The sequence below is a fragment of the Somniosus microcephalus genome, chromosome 7 (assembly GCF_052327205.1).
Source record: "Somniosus microcephalus isolate GS21.2 chromosome 7, FLI_Smic_1.0, whole genome shotgun sequence".
In the NCBI taxonomy this organism is placed as follows: Eukaryota; Metazoa; Chordata; class Chondrichthyes; order Squaliformes; family Somniosidae; genus Somniosus; species Somniosus microcephalus.
Window position 1 is genome coordinate 5,642,358 of NC_140993.1, and position 17,647 is coordinate 5,660,004.

At 55.4% G+C, this 17,647-nt stretch overlaps 1 protein-coding gene across 1 annotated transcript in view; it reads right to left on the bottom strand.

The window, feature by feature from the left end:
• agap3 (ArfGAP with GTPase domain, ankyrin repeat and PH domain 3) overlaps window positions 1-17,647 on the bottom strand; it is a 737,224-nt gene that overhangs the window by 344,486 nt on the left and 375,091 nt on the right. Inside the window, exon 11 of the mRNA XM_085992170.1 lies at window positions 6,127-6,295. Coding sequence (XP_085848296.1) covers window positions 6,127-6,295 — 169 coding nt within the window. The remainder of the gene's footprint in view (window positions 1-6,126; window positions 6,296-17,647) is intronic.

Genomic DNA, 17,647 nt, shown 5'->3' on the forward strand with positions numbered 1-17,647 from the left:
CACACACCCCTAATACAGTGTTAGTGCACACTCACACACCCTATTACAGTGTTAGTGCACACTCACACACCCTAATACACTGTGTTAGTGCACACTCACACACCCTAATACAGTGTTAGTGCACACTCACACACCCTAATACAGTGTTAGTGCACACTCACACACCCTAATACACTGTTTAGTGCACACTCACACACCCCAATACACTGTTAGTGCACACTCACACACCCCTAATACACTGTGTTAGTGCACACTCACACACCCTAATACACTGTTAGTGCACACACACCCCTAATACACTGTGTTAGTGCACACTCACACACCCTAATACACTGTTAGTGCACACTCACACCCTAATACACTGTTAGTGCACACTCACACACCCTAATACAGTGTTAGTGCACACTCACACACCCTAATACACTGTTTGAGTGTGCACTCACACACCCTAATACTGTGTTAGTGCACACTCACACACCCAAATACACTGTTAGTGCACACTCACACACCCCTAATACACTGTGTTAGTGCACACTCACACACCCTAATACACTGTTAGTGCACACTCACACACCCTAATACACTGTTAGTGCACACTCACACACCCTAATACACTGTTAGTGCACACTCACACACCCTAATACACTGTGTTAGTGCACACTCACACACCCTAATACACTGTTAGTGCACACTCACACACCCTAATACACTGTTTAGTGCACACTCACACACCCCTAATACACTGTTAGTGCACACTCACACACCCTAATACACTGTTAGTGCACACTCACACACCCTAATACACTGTGTTAGTGCACACTCACACACCCTAATACACTGTTAGCTGCACACTCACACACCCTAATACACTGTGTTAGTGCACACTCACACACCCTAATACACTGTTAGCTGCACACTCACACACCCTAATACACTGTTAGTGCACACTCACACACCCTAATACACTGTGTTAGTGCACACTCACACACCCTAATACACTGTGTTAGTGCACACTCACACACCCTAATACACTGTTAGTGCACACTCACACACCCCTAATACACTGTGTTAGTGCACACTCACACACCCTAATACACTGTGTTAGTGCACACTCACACACCCTAATACACTGTTAGTGCACACTCACACACCCCTAATACACTGTTAGTGCACACTCACACACCCTAATACACTGTGTTAGTGCACACTCACACACCCTAATACACTGTTAGTGCACACTCACACACCCTAATACACTGTGTTAGTGCACACTCACACACCCTAATACACTGTTAGTGCACACTCACACACCCCTAATACACACTGTTAGTGCACACTCACACACCCTAATACACTGTGTTAGTGCACACTCACACACCCTAATACACTGTTAGTGCACACTCACACACCCTAATACAGTGTTAGTGCACACTCACACACCCTAATACACTGTGTTAGTGCACACTCACACACCCTAATACACTGTGTTAGTGCACACTCACACACCCCTAATACACTGTGTTAGTGCACACTCACACACCCCTAATACACTGTGTTAGTGCACACTCACACACCCTAATACACTGTTAGTGCACACTCACACACCCTAATACACTGTGTTAGTGCACACTCACACACCCCTAATACACTGTTAGTGCACACTCACACACCCTAATACACTGTGTTAGTGCACACTCACACACCCTAATACACTGTTAGTGCCACTCACTCACACACCCCTAATACACTGTGTTAGTGCACACTCACACACCCTAATACACTGTTAGTGCACACTCACACACCCTAATACACTGTGTTAGTGCACACTCACACACCCTAATACACTGTTAGTGCACACTCACACACCCTAATACACTGTTAGTGCACACTCACACACCCCTAATACACACTGTTAGTGCACACTCACACACCCTAATACACTGTTAGTGCACACTCACACACCCCTAATACACTGTGTTAGTGCACACTCACACACCCTAATACACTGTTAGTGCACACTCACACACCCTAATACACTGTGTTAGTGCACACTCACACACCCCTAATACACTGTTAGTGCACACTCACACACCCTAATACACTGTGTTAGTGCACACTCACACACCCTAATACACTGTGTTAGTGCACACTCACACACCCTAATACACTGTGTTAGTGCACACTCACACACCCTAATACACTGTTAGTGCACACTCATACACCCCTAATACACTGTTAGTGCACACTCACACACCCTAATACACTGTTAGTGCACACTCACACACCCCTAATACACTGTGTTAGTGCACACTCACACACCCCTAATACACTGTTAGTGCACACTCACACACCCTAATACACTGTTAGTGCACACTCACACACCCTAATGCACTGTGTTAGTGCACACTCACACACCCCTAATACACTATGTTAGTGCACACTCACACACCCTAATACACTGTGTTAGTGCACACTCACACACCCTAATACACTGTTAGTGCACACTCACAAACCCTAATACACTGTGTTAGTGCACACTCACACCCTAATACACTGTTAGTGCACACTCACACACCCTAATACACTGTGTTAGTGCACACTCACACACCCTAATACACTGTGTTAGTGCACTCACACACCCTAATACACTGTGTTAGTGCACACTCACACACCCTAATACACTGTGTTAGTGCACACTCACACACCCTAATACACTGTTAGTGCACACTCACACACCCTAATACACTGTTAGTGCACACTCACACACCCTAATACACTGTTAGTGCACACTCACACACCCTAATACACTGTTAGTGCACACTCACACACCCTAATACACTGTTAGTGCACACTCACACACCCTAATACACTGTTAGTGCACACTCACACACCCTAATACACTGTGTTAGTGCACACTCACACACCCTAATACACTGTTAGTACACACTCACACACCCTAATACACTGTTAGTGCACACTCACTCACACCCTTAATAAGAACATAAGAAATAGGAGCAGGAGTCGGCCATTTGGGCCCTCGAGACTGCTCCGCCATTCAATAAGATCATGGCTGATCTTCTACTTCATCTCCACTTTCCTGCACTATCCCCATATCCCTTGATTCTCTTCAGCTGCCTCTGCCACTTCCCATAGCCCTCTGGGCCAAACTTCCCCCCTGCCCTAGCCCTGAACTCACATCTTACTCCAGTTTCTCTCCGATCGCCCCTCGTGATCTCTCCGCGCTCATCTTGTCTATGAGACCCACCTCCTGCTCCCTCGACCCTATTCCCACCAAACTGCTGACCACCCAACTTCCTTTTCTGGCTCCCATGTTAGCAGATATTGTTAACGGTTCTCTCTCCTCGGGTTCTGTCCCCCTCTTCTTCAAATCTGCCGTCACCACCCCTCTCCCCAAAACAACAAACCTCAACTGACTCAAGGCCAGCTGATAACAGACGCAGCATCGAAAGTAGCAAGTGTCACATGACTGAATTTCAAGCCACAGGTTTGCTCCAGAGAAAACATTATTCGACGGTACATTAATAAGCACTTTGTTCCAAACGAGTGACACCAGAACTAATTCATACATTTCATTTTGCTGATTGGAAAATAAAGTAAAAGCACCTGGAGAAAAAAAACCCGAATTTAAAATAACGAACATCCAAGTAAAATCTTACAATCTGACCACTGGCACTCGATCCTCTGACCACTGGCGCGCGATCCTCTGACCACTGGCGCGCGATCCTCTGACCACTGGCGCGCGATCCTCTGACCACTGGCGCTCGATCCTCTGACCACTGGCGCGCGATCCTCTGACCACTGGCGCGCGATCCTCTGACCACTGGCACTCGATCCTCTGACCACTGGCGCGTGATCCTCTGACCACTGGCGCGCGATCCTCTGACCACTGGCGCGCGATCCTCTGACCACTGGCACTCGATCCTCTGACCACTGGCGCGCGATCCTCTGACCACTGGCGCGCGATCCTCTGACCACTGGCGCTCGATCCTCTGACCAATGGCGTGCGATCCTCTGACCACTGGCGCGCGATCCTCTGACCACTGGCGCGCGATCCTCTGACCACTGGCGCTCGATCCTCTGACCACTGGCGCGCGATCCTCTGACCACTGGCGCGCGATCCTCTGACCACTGGCACTCGATCCTCTGACCACTGGCGCGTGATCCTCTGACCACTGGCGCGCGATCCTCTGACCACTGGCGCGCGATCCTCTGACCACTGGCGCGCGATCCTCTGACCACTGGCGCGCGATCCTCTGACCACTGGCGCGCGATCCTCTGATCACTGGCGCGCGATCCTCTGATCACTGGCGCGCGATCCCCTGACCACTGGTGCGCGATCCCCTGACCACTGGTGCGCGATCCTCTGACCACTGGCGCGCGATCCTCTGACCACTGGCGCGCGATCCCCTGACCACTGGCGCTCGATCCTCTGACCACTTGCGCGCGATCCTCTGATCGCTGGCGCGCGATCCTCTGACCACTGGCGCGCGATCCTCTGATCGCTGGCGCGCGATCCTCTGACCACTGGCGCGCGATCCTCTGACCACTGGCGCGCGATCCTCTGATCACTGGCGCGCGATCCTCTGATCACTGGCGCGCGATCCCCTGACCACTGGTGCGCGATCCCCTGACCACTGGTGCGCGATCCTCTGACCACTGGCACTCGATCCTCTGGTCACTGGCGCGCGATCCTCTGACCACTGGCGCGCGATTCTCTGACCGCTGGCGCGCGATCCTCTGATCACTGGCGCGCGATCCTCTGATCACTGGCGCACGATCCTCTGATCACTGGCGCGCGATCCTCTGACCACTGGCGCTCGATCCTCTGACCACTGGCGCGCGATCCTCTGACCACTGGCGCACGATCCTCTGATCACTGGCGCGCGATCCTCTGATCACTGGCGCGCGATCCTCTGATCACTGGCGTGCGATCCTCTGACCACTGGCGCTCGATCCTCTGACCACTGGTGCGCGATCCTCTGACCACTGGCGCGCGATCCCCTGACCACTGGCATGCGACCCTCTGACCACTGACATGCATTCCTCTGACCACTGGCATGCAATCCTCTGACCACTGGCACGCGACCCTCTGGCCACCGGCGCGCGACCATCTGGCCACCGGCACGCGGCCCTCTGGCCACCGCCGCGCGACCCTCTGACCACTGGCACAATGCTGTGGCTTTGCACACGTGAAACCTCACATAAAGCCATTTTTGTTCATAAAATTAAAGGGGTTTTCATATGTAGCTTTGCCCCGTGCACTCTGTAACATTTGGGTAGGGTTAGGGCTCGAGGTCCGGGGTTTGCTGTTGATGATGTGCAATTGACTGAAAACCTCAATAACCAACGATCCCTCTGCATCACATGTGAAGACCCCAGATCCCCTCCCCTGGTAGAGGCAGCAACTCAGGTCAGCTCTGCTGTCCCGAGGTGTCCCTAGTTGGGATGAAACCAGCAGTGACTTCATGTGACAGCATACCTCACTGTAGTGACTAACACTGAACAATCTTACGCCAACAATCTGAAAGCAAGGACTTCAGGAGATGAGAACAGGATGATCCCATCAACAGCTCCCGATACAACAGCATTACACCAAGAGCCTGGCAGCAGGCGGCCTACAGTGGAACAGGAGCTGCTCCAAGTTTCACTGCGTTAGACAGGGAACCACCACGAATGACATCTGCTGGAGAACCAGTCAGCACACATCACCCGCACCACAACCCACTTCACACAACACCAAAGATTCCTCATGCCTGCCCTCCCCCCACAACCCCCCCAATCACCAACCTCCCTACCTCAATGATCTGACTTATCCACCTGATCTTCAAACAGGGACAATCCCCACTCACTCCAACTGAAGATTCACCAGCTTCTCATCCGACACATCAACCAATGCAGATCTTCTACTTCCATCAGTACCGACCGAGTACCGCACCGACCAGCACTGATCTTAAACCGGCACCAATCACCGACCGAGTACCGCACTGACCGGCACTGATCTTAAACCGGCACCAATCTCACACCAGTGCCAATCCAAAGCTCAGCAGTCACCGAGTGTAAGCGCTCCCCCATCCATCGAGTGTGCTGCAAGGCACCGCCGCTTACCCTGATTGCCAGCCAGCTGCAGGTTACTCCTGTCCTTGGTGAGTCCGTTGGTCTTGGGACTGGCGCTCAGTGCGTTACCCGCTGTCGCCCGGGGCGGCCTCTTACCAGGGACCTTCACCGTCGTCCGCAGCAGGTCGATTTCCTTGCCGTGAACGTTCTGCATGTAATCCTAACGGGCCGCAGAGAAAGAGCATTAGGAGCTGTTCCTGTCCCTGAGGCCGCTGCATAAATATTCAGGCACACAGCCTGGCACCGGGCAACATGAGGCAACACACAGTAATTCAAATTTGTCTGCACTGAAAAAGAAGCAAGTTTTAGCCGACTAACTGAAGCTTTCAAGAATTATGAAGGGATCAACAGAACTGACCCGGACAAATTGTTCCCAATGGCTAAGGACTCAAATCCCAGGGACACGAGTTAAAAGTGAGGAAGTTGGGATAATAAGGGAAGTCGGGGGAACTTCTTCACCCAAAGAGCAATCAAGTTATGAAATTAAGTTATTACTGTAACAACAGTATACGTGGGATCAGGAGACAATGATCTGCTATTCTGGAGAGAGAAGGAACTGGGAATATGTGGAGAAAGTGAGCTGGTAGGGCTGAGGGATACGGGAGAAGGTGGGTGGGTGAGGTTGGGGGATACGGGAGAAGGTGGGTGGGTGGGGTTTGGGGATACGGGAGAAGGTGGGTGGGTGAGGTTTGGGGATACGGGAGAAGGTGGGTGGGTGAGGTTGGGGGATACGGGAGAAGGTGGGTGGGTGGGGCTGAGGGATACGGGAGAAGGTGGGTGGGTGAGGTTGGGGGATACGGGAGAAGGTGGGTGGGTGGGGTTTGGGGATACGGGAGAAGGTGGGTGGGTGGGGTTTGGGGATACGGGAGAAGGTGGGTGGGTGGGGTTTGGGGATACGGGAGAAGGTGGGTGGGTGAGGTTTGGGGATACGGGAGAAGGTGGGTGGGTGAGGTTCGGGGATACGGGAGAAGGTGGGTGGGTGGGGTTTGGGGATACGGGAGAAGGTGGGTGGGTGGGGTTGGGGGATACGGGAGAAGGTGGGTGGGTGGGGTTTGGGGATACGGGAGAAGGTGGGTGGGTGGGGTTTGGGGATACGGGAGAAGGTGGGTGGGTGAGGTTGGGGGATACGGGAGAAGGTGGGTGGGTGGGGTTGGGGGATACGGGAGAAGGTGGGTGGGTGGGGTTTGGGGATACGGGAGAAGGTGGGTGGGTGAGGTTTGGGGATACGGGAGAAGGTGGGTGGGTGGGGTTGGGGGATACGAGAGAAGGTGGGTGGGTGGGGTTTGGGGATACGGGAGAAGGTGGGTGGGTGGGGTTGGGGGATACGGGAGAAGGTGGGTGGGTGGGGTTTGGGGATACGGGAGAAGGTGGGTGGGTGAGGTTGGGGGATACGGGAGAAGGTGGGTGGGTGGGGTTTGGGGATACGGGAGAAGGTGGGTGGGTGGGGTTGGGGGATACGGGAGAAGGTGGGTGGGTGGGGTTGGGGGATACGGGAGAAGGTGGGTGGGTGGGGTTTGGGGATACGGGAGAAGGTGGGTGGGTGGGGTTTGGGGATACGGGAGAAGGTGGGTGGGTGGGGTTGGGAGATACGGGAGAAGGTGGGTGGGTGGGGTTGGGGGATATGGGAGAAGGTGGGTGGGTGGGGTTGGGGGATACGGGAGAAGGTGGGTGGGTGGGGTTGGGGGATACGGGAGAAGGTGGGTGGGTGGGGTTGGGAGATACGGGAGAAGGTGGGTGGGTGGGGTTGGGGGATATGAGAGAAGGTGGGTGGGTGGGGTTGGGAGATACGGGAGAAGGTGGGTGGGTGGGGTTTGGGGATACGGGAGAAGGCGGGTGGGTGGGGTTGGGGGATACGGGAGAAGGTGGGTGGGTGGGGTTTGGGGATACGGGAGAAGGTGGGTGGGTGAGGTTGGGGGATACGGGAGAAGGTGGGTGGGTGGGGTTTGGGGATACGGGAGAAGGTGGGTGGGTGGGGTTGGGGGATACGGGAGAAGGTGGGTGGGTGGGGTTGGGGGATACGGGAGAAGGTGGGTGGGTGGGGTTTGGGGATACGGGAGAAGGTGGGTGGGTGGGGTTTGGGGATATGAGAGAAGGTGGGTGGGTGGGGTTGGGAGATACGGGAGAAGGTGGGTGGGTGGGGTTGGGGGATACGGGAGAAGGTGGGTGGGTGGGGTTTGGGGATACGGGAGAAGGTGGGTGGGTGAGGTTCGGGGATACGTGAGAAGGTGGGTGGGTGAGGTTTGGGGATACGGGAGAAGGTGGGTGGGTGGGGTTGGGGGATACGGGAGAAGGTGGGTGGGTGGGGTTGGGAGATACGGGAGAAGGTGGGTGGGTGGGGTTGGGGGATATGAGAGAAGGTGGGTGGGTGGGGTTGGGAGATACGGGAGAAGGTGGGTGGGTGGGGTTTGGGGATACGGGAGAAGGCGGGTGGGTGGGGTTGGGGGATACGGGAGAAGGTGGGTGGGTGGGGTTTGGGGATACGGGAGAAGGTGGGTGGGTGGGGTTGGGAGATACGGGAGAAGGTGGGTGGGTGGGGTTGGGGGATACGGGAGAAGGTGGGTGGGTGGGGTTGGGGGATACGGGAGAAGGTGGGTGGGTGGGGTTTGGGGATACGGGAGAAGGTGGGTAGGTGGGGTTTGGGGATACGGGAGAAGGTGGGTGGGTGGGGTTTGGGGATACGGGAGAAGGTGGGTGGGTGAGGTTGGGGGATACGGGAGAAGGTGGGTGGGTGGGGTTTGGGGATACGGGAGAAGGTGGGTGGGTGGGGTTGGGGGATACGGGAGAAGGTGGGTGGGTGGGGTTGGGGGATACGGGAGAAGGTGGGTGGGTGGGGTTTGGGGATACGGGAGAAGGTGGGTGGGTGGGGTTTGGGGATACGGGAGAAGGTGGGTGGGTGGGGTTGGGAGATACGGGAGAAGGTGGGTGGGTGGGGTTGGGGGATATGGGAGAAGGTGGGTGGGTGGGGTTGGGGGATACGGGAGAAGGTGGGTGGGTGGGGTTGGGGGATACGGGAGAAGGTGGGTGGGTGGGGTTGGGAGATACGGGAGAAGGTGGGTGGGTGGGGTTGGGGGATATGAGAGAAGGTGGGTGGGTGGGGTTGGGGGATACGGGAGAAGGTGGGTGGGTGGGGTTTGGGGATACGGGAGAAGGTGGGTAGGTGGGGTTGGGGGATACGGGAGAAGGTGGGTGGGTGGGGTTTGGGGATACGGGAGAAGGTGGGTGGGTGGGGTTGGGGGATACGGGAGAAGGTGGGTGGGTGGGGTTTGGGGATACGGGAGAAGGTGGGTAGGTGGGGTTTGGGGATACGGGAGAAGGTGGGTGGGTGGGGTTTGGGGATACGGGAGAAGGTGGGTGGGTGAGGTTGGGGGATACGGGAGAAGGTGGGTGGGTGGGGTTTGGGGATACGGGAGAAGGTGGGTGGGTGGGGTTGGGGGATACGGGAGAAGGTGGGTGGGTGGGGTTGGGGGATACGGGAGAAGGTGGGTGGGTGGGGTTTGGGGATACGGGAGAAGGTGGGTGGGTGGGGTTTGGGGATACGGGAGAAGGTGGGTGGGTGGGGTTGGGAGATACGGGAGAAGGTGGGTGGGTGGGGTTGGGGGATATGGGAGAAGGTGGGTGGGTGGGGTTGGGGGATACGGGAGAAGGTGGGTGGGTGGGGTTGGGGGATACGGGAGAAGGTGGGTGGGTGGGGTTGGGAGATACGGGAGAAGGTGGGTGGGTGGGGTTGGGGGATATGAGAGAAGGTGGGTGGGTGGGGTTGGGAGATACGGGAGAAGGTGGGTGGGTGGGGTTGGGGGATACGGGAGAAGGTGGGTGGGTGGGGTTTGGGGATACGGGAGAAGGTGGGTGGGTGAGGTTGGGGGATACGGGAGAAGGTGGGTGGGTGGGGTTTGGGGATACGGGAGAAGGTGGGTGGGTGGGGTTGGGGGATACGGGAGAAGGTGGGTGGGTGGGGTTTGGGGATACGGGAGAAGGTGGGTGGGTGGGGTTGGGGGATACGGGAGAAGGTGGGTGGGTGGGGTTTGGGGATACGGGAGAAGGTGGGTGGGTGGGGTTTGGGGATACGGGAGAAGGTGGGTGGGTGAGGTTGGGGGATATGGGAGAAGGTGGGTGGGTGGGGTTGGGGGATATGGGAGAAGGTGGGTGGGTGGGGTTGGGGGATACGGGAGAAGGTGGGTGGGTGGGGTTGGGAGATACGGGAGAAGGTGGGTGGGTGGGGTTGGGGGATACGGGAGAAGGTGGGTGGGTGGGGTTGGGGGATACGGGAGAAGGTGGGTGGGTGGGGTTTGGGGATACGGGAGAAGGTGGGTGGGTGGGGTTGGGGGATACGGGAGAAGGTGGGTGGGTGGGGTTTGGGGATACGGGAGAAGGTGGGTGGGTGGGGTTTGGGGATACGGGAGAAGGTGGGTGGGTGGGGTTGGGGGATACGGGAGAAGGTGGGTGGGTGGGGTTTGGGGATACGGGAGAAGGTGGGTGGGTGGGGTTTGGGGATACGGGAGAAGGTGGGTGGGTGGGGTTTGGGGATACGGGAGAAGGTGGGTGGGTGGGGTTGGGGGATACGGGAGAAGGTGGGTGGGTGAGGTTGGGGGATACGGGAGAAGGTGGGTGGGTGGGGTTTGGGGATACGGGAGAAGGTGGGTGGGTGGGGTTGGGGGATACGGGAGAAGGTGGGTGGGTGAGGTTGGGGGATACGGGAGAAGGTGGGTGGGTGGACATTAAGAATATGAAGAGAAGGAATGATAAGAGTGATAATAATAGGTAAGAGTGATCGGTGATTAAATGTCCTTAATTTGTAAATATGACCCCTTGTGGTTAAATTCTGTACACGGCAGAAAAGTTTATTTGGATCAATGATAAATAAGAAATATAAGAGGATTGTCAGAATTCGTGGTTATGGAGAATGTACATTCACAAGCTGCAACATAATCAGCCCCTTCTCAATTATCGCAGGAATCAAACGCCTTCGGGTGCAGACAGAGATGTCCAGAGGTCCAGTCGCTCACAGCCCATTCCCCTTCACCTCCATTTTGGAGTATTTGGATGCAGGCTCCGTACCCGTGGAGAGATTCACATTACACCTGTCCCATTATATCGAAAGGGTATCAGACAGTGTCAGCACAGCCTGGTGTCAGGACTAGCAGCACCTCCCCGGCCTGCCCCCACCACACACTAACACAGGGAGAGATTAAAGCAGATAAACGCACAGCCCCTTCCAAGGAAGGGTCGTCACCCAAACCATCAGCTTGTCTGTAGTCTCCACACTTGCTGACTGGCCTGCACTGTGTTCGGAGCATTTTCTGTTTTTGTTTCAGTATGACAGCTTTTTACTCTATCGTACTGGGGCCAGACAGCAAGGGTCGTACTTCAACAGAGATGCCCACTTCTTTAATATTTGTGCACATGCTTAGCCTTTCACTACATAAACCCCAGAGTGAGGGGCGTAGTCCTTCCCCATCACTCACTTACTAAAGGCACCACCCAGTGTGGTCAGGAGCCATCCAGACCAGACAGTCCCAGTTTTCAGGACTGACCTGTGCTGACCGCAGGCAGGACAACAGTTCGGCCTCAGCATCCCTGCACGAGCAAAGTGTTTCTTTATTCATTACACACACACACACACACACACACACACGCTCAGACACAACACACACACTCACACTAACTCACACACACACACACTCACAATACTCACTCACACACACAACACACACACACACACCACACACACTCAGACACAACACTCACACTCACACACACACACTCACAATACTCACTCACACACACAACACACACACACTTACACTCACACACTCAGACACAACACACACACACACACCACACACACTCAGACACAACACTCACACTCACTCACACATACACACTCACAATACTCACTCACACACTCAACACACACACAGACACACACTCACACTCAGACAGAGTGGCCACTTAGGCAAGGAAAGAAAAGAAAAAGAAAGAACTTGCAATTAGACATCGCCTTTCACAACCACTGGACACTCCACAGACCCTCCGACATTGCGGCGCTCCCTCAGTACTGCCCCTCCGACAGTGCGGCGTTCCCTCAGTACTGACCCTCCGACAGTGCAGCGCTCCCTCAGTACTGCCCCTCCGACAGTGCGGCGCTCCCTCAGTACTGACCCTCCGACAATGCAGCGCTCCCTCAGTACTGCCCCTCCGACAGTGCGGCGCTCCCTCAGTACTGACCCTCCGACAGTGCAGCGCTCCCTCAGTACTGACCCTCCGACAATGCAGCGCTCCCTCAGTACTGCCCCTCCGACAGTGCGGCGCTCCCTCATTACTGCCCCTCCGACAGTGCTGCGCTCCCTCAGTACTGACCCTCCGACAGCGCAGCACTCCCTCAGTACTGCCCCTCCGACAGTGCAGCGCTCCCTCAGTACTGACCCGCCGACAGCGCAGCACTCCCTCAGTACTGCCCCTCCGACAGCGCAGCGCTCCCTCAGTACTGTCCCTCCGACAGTGCAGCACTCCCTCAGTACTGACTCTCCGACAGTGAGGCGCTACCTCAGTACTGACCCTCCGACAGTGCGGCGCTCCCTCAGTACTGCCCCTCCGACAGTGCAGCACTCTCTCAGTACTGCCTCCCCAACAGTGCAGCGCTCCCTCAGTACTGACCCTCCGACAGTGCAGCGCTCCCTCAGTACTGACCCTCCGACAGTGCAGCACTCCCTCAGTACTGCCCCTCCGACAGTGCGGCGCTCCCTCAGTACTGCCCCTCCGACAGTGCGGCGTTCCCTCAGTACTGACCCTCCAACAGTGCAGCACTCCCTCAGTACTGCCCCTCCGACAGTGTGGCACTCCCTCAGTACTGACCCTCCGATAGTGCAGCACTCCCTCAGTACTGCCCCTCCGACAGTGCAGCATTCTCTCAGTACTGCCCCTCCGACAGTGCAGCGCTCCCTCAGTACTGCCCCTCCGACAGTGCGGCACTCCCTCAGTACTGCCCCTCCGACAGTGCAGCGCTCCCTCAGTACTGCCCCTCCGACAGTGCGGCACTCCCTCAGTACTGCCCCTCCGACAGTGTAGCACTCCCTCAGTACTGCCCCTCCGACAGTGCAGCACTCCCTCAGTACTGCCCCTCCGACAGTGCAGTGCTCCCTCAGTACTGACCCTCCGACAGTACAGCACTCCCTCAGTACTGCCCCTCTGACAGTGCAGCACTCCCTCACTACTGCCCCTCCCACAGTGCGGCACTCCCTCAGTACTGCCCCTCCGACAGTGCAGTGCTCCCTTAGTACTGCCCCTCCGACAGTGCAGCACTCCCTCAGTACTGCCCCTCCGACAGTGCAGCACTCCCTCAGTACTGCCCCTCCGACAGTACGGCGCTCCCTCAGTACTGCCCCTCCGACAGTGCGGCGCTCCCTCAGTACTGCCCCTCCGACAGTGCGGCGCTCCCTCAGTACTGCCCCTCCGACAGTGCGGCGCTCCCTCAGTACTGCCCCTCCGACAGTGCGGCGCTCCCTCAGTACTGCCCCTCCGACAGTGCAGTGCTCCCTCAGTACTGCCCCTCCGACAGTGCAGCGCTCCCTCAGTACTGACCCTCCGACAGTACAGCGCTCGCTCAGTACTGCCCCTTCGACAGTGCAGTGCTCCCTCAGTACTGCCCCTCCGACAGTGCAGCGCTCCCTCAGTACTGCCCCTCCGACAGTGCGGTGTTCCCTCAGTACTGCCCCTCCGACAGTGCGGCGCTCCCTCAGTACCGCCCCTCCGACAGTGCGGCGTTCCCTCAGTACTGCCCCTCCGACAGTGCGGCGTTCCCTCAGTACTGCACTGGTGTTGGCCTGGATAATGGGCTGAAGTCCCAGAGTGAGGGGGGTCATGAACCCCCAATCCTCTGACTCAGAGGCAAAAGTGAAAGCAAATGAGGCAAGCGGACATTTGGAGGAGTCCGAGAACGCCCCAGCCCGCGAATCGAAACCTCAGCGAGAGTCAGGTGAGCAGAGGGGGAAAAGCTGCGGGGAATCCATCGGTGGGAACTGACAAACCAAGAGCACTCCTGCCCCTTTAAAACACAATTAACACTCAGGAGCGGAGTGCAAATTAAAAGGAGAAATTCAGAATCAGCAGATTGCAGCGAGAGTCCGTCGGAATTAGGCGCCAGCACACTCCCTTTATTACAAGCCATAAACACTAATTTCTTCACAAGCCACCTCGCTAATTACACAGCCAGCGCACTCATTTTATTTTATTACTCGAATTAACAGGAAGTTCAAACCGTGTAAAGCTATTAAGATGTGTGATTAAGCCACATTCAATTAGTTTCTACAAACAATTTAATTGATGTTGCAGATAGGAATTAACAGAAGGTGAAGGAGTGAATTACTCTGCTGTCGGAGAGCCATTCAGCCTCCATCGGCCCCGCGTCAACAAGCTCGATTCCAAGCTCCTCATGATTACAATACGCAGCCATCTCACGTTTCAGGGACACTCATCGCGTCTTTACTGTGTTAGGGAGGTAATGATAGCAAAAAAATGTTATACCATGGGTTTGTGGGAAAGAGAGTGAGAGCGTGAGACTGAGAGAGACATGTCAACAGAGAATGAGTGTCAGTCAGAGAGACACAAGGGTGAGTGAGTGTGTGTGTGTGTCTGAGTGACTCCCAAAACAAGCGCTCTACTCGGAGCTCCGGCACGGCAAGAGAGCCCCAGGTGGGCAGAGGAAACGCTTCAAGGACACCCTCAAAGCCTCCTTGAAAAAGTGTAACATCCCCACCGACACCTGGGAGTTCCTGGCCCAAGACCGCACAAAGTGGAGGAGAAGCATCCGGGAAGGCGCCGAACACCTCGAGTCTCTTCGCCGGGAGCAAGTGGAAGCCAAGCGCAGGCAGCGCAAGGAGCGCACATCAACCCAAGCACCCCACCCACCCGCCCCTTCAAACACCGTCTGCCCCACCTGTGACAGAGACTGTAGGTCCCGCATTGGACTCATCAGTCATCTGAGAACTCATTTCGGTTCTGAGGGACTGCCTAAGAAGAAGTGTGTGTGTGTGAGTGAGTGTGTGTGAGTGAGTGTGTGAGTGAATGTGGGTGAGAGTGTCTGTGAGTGTAAGAGTGAGAGTGAGTGTGAGTGAGTGAATGAGTGTCTGTGAGTGAGCGACAGGATATTAGTGAGTGAGGCAGAGAGATTGGGACTGTAAAAAGAGAGAATCTAGAGTCTGTGAGAAAGACAGAAATATAAAGCGTGCGAGAGTTCTCACTTTTTAACTGCTTCTAACAATAACAATCTAGCCCAGACTACAACTAGCCACTAGACTTGGAATTGCTGTATTATTGTACCAAATTAAATTAATGCACCTCATAAAAGGCTGATTTCCCCCTCTCCTGAACAAAGGGGTCACTGGACAGTGATCAGGAGCTGGAACCCTGGCTGATTTCCCCTCTCCCTAACCCAGGGGTCACGGGACAGTGATCAGGAGCAGGAGCCCTGGCTGATTTCCCCCTCTCTAACCCAGGGGTCACTGGACAGTGATCAGGAGCACGAACCCTGGCTGATTTCACCTCTCTCTAACCCAGGGATCACAGGACAGTGATCAGGAGCAGGAACCCTGGCTGATTTCCCCTCTCTCTAACCCAGGGGTCACTGGGCAGTGATGAGGAGCATGAACCCTGGCTGATTTCACCTCTCTCTAACCCAGGGATCACAGGACAGTGATCAGGAGCAGGAACCCTGGCTGATTTCCTCTCTCTCTAACCCAGGGGTCACGGGACAGTGATCAGGAGCTGGAACCCTGGCTGATTTCCCCTCTCTCTAACCCAGGGCTCACTGGACAGTGATCAGGAGCAGGAACCCTGGCTGATTTCCTCTCTCTCTAACCCAGGGGTCACGGGACAGTGATCAGGAGCTGGAACCCTGGCTGATTTCCCCTCTCCCTAACCCAGGGGTCACGGGACAGTGATCAGGAGCAGGAACCCTGGCTGATTTCCCCCTCTCTAACCCAGGGGTCACTGGACAGTGATCAGGAGCAGGAACCCTGGCTGATTTCCCCTCTCTCTAACCCAGGGGTCACTGGACAGTGATCAGGAGCAGGAACCCTGGCTGATTTCCCCCTCTCTAACCCAGGGATCACAGGACAGTGATCAGGAGCAGGAACCCTGGCTGATTTCCCCTCTCTCTAACCCAGGGGTCACTGGGCAGTGATCAGGAGCAGGAACCCTGGCTGATTTCCCCCTCTCTAACCCAGGGGTCACTGGACGGTGATCAGGAGCTGGAACCCTGGCTGATTTCCCCTCTCCCTAACCCAGGGGTCACGGGACAGTGATCAGGAGCAGGAACCCTGGCTGATTTCCCCTCTCTCTAACCCAGGGGTCACTGGACAGTGATCAGGAGCAGGAACCCTGGCTGATTTCCCCCTCTCTAACCCAGGGGTCACTGGACAGTGATCAGGAGCACGAACCCTGGCTGATTTCACCTCTCTCTAACCCAGGGATCACAGGACAGTGATCAGGAGCAGGAACCCTGGCTGATTTCCCCTCTCTCTAACCCAGGGGTCACTGGGCAGTGATGAGGAGCAGGAACCCTGGCTGATTTCCTCTCTCTCTAACCCAGGGATCACAGGACAGTGATCAGGAGCAGGAACCCTGGCTGATTTCCCCTCTCTCTAACCCAGGGGTCAGTGGACAGTGATCAGGAGCAGGAACCCTGGCTGATTTCCCTCTCTCTCTAACCCAGGGGTCACGGGACAGTGATGAGGAGCAGGAACCCTGCCCGAGCGGCAGTGGGCTGAGATGATGCTGCCCTCACACGGCAGAGACTGGTCAACGTTCACTGACTCAACATTCATACGCCACACTTCAGAATGAAAAATCTCACTCCTCTTCCGAAGGATTCTTCAGCAGCGAATTGACTTCAAGTGACCAGAACTCAGCAATAAATCATCCGCTTTAAGTAATTCAAAAAGTATTAGAAAGCTCATCATCCATGCAATAAAATATAAAATAATAATTTATTGTCTATTAATTTCCATTTCTGTAGCACAACTGCTAATGACCATGAGGATTTAATGCTGTTTTTATAACCTCGACAGCACATTCAGAAACGTGAACACGATGCGCTCACATGGAGACACAGAACACTTACAACAGGCAAGCACTCAAACTTCAATACCAGGCCAGAAAGTGTCCAAATGACAGGACCTCAGGCTGAACTGCGAGTAACAGAGCGCCACAGGAACAACGGCGTGTGTGACGCGCGGAACATCACCGTGACTAACACGCAGAGTAAAATTTCCAAGTAAAATTGAACTCAATGGGAATCAGGGGGAAAAGTCTCTGCTGGCTGGAGTCATACCGAGCGCACAGGAAGATGGTTATGGTTGTTGGAGGCCAATCATCACAGCCCCAGGACATCGCTGTAGGAGTTCCTCAAGGCAGTGTCCCAGGCCCAACCATCTTCAGCTGCTTCATCAATGACCTTCCCTCCATCACAAAGTCAGAAGTCGGAATATTCACTGATGACTGCACAGTGTTCCGTTCC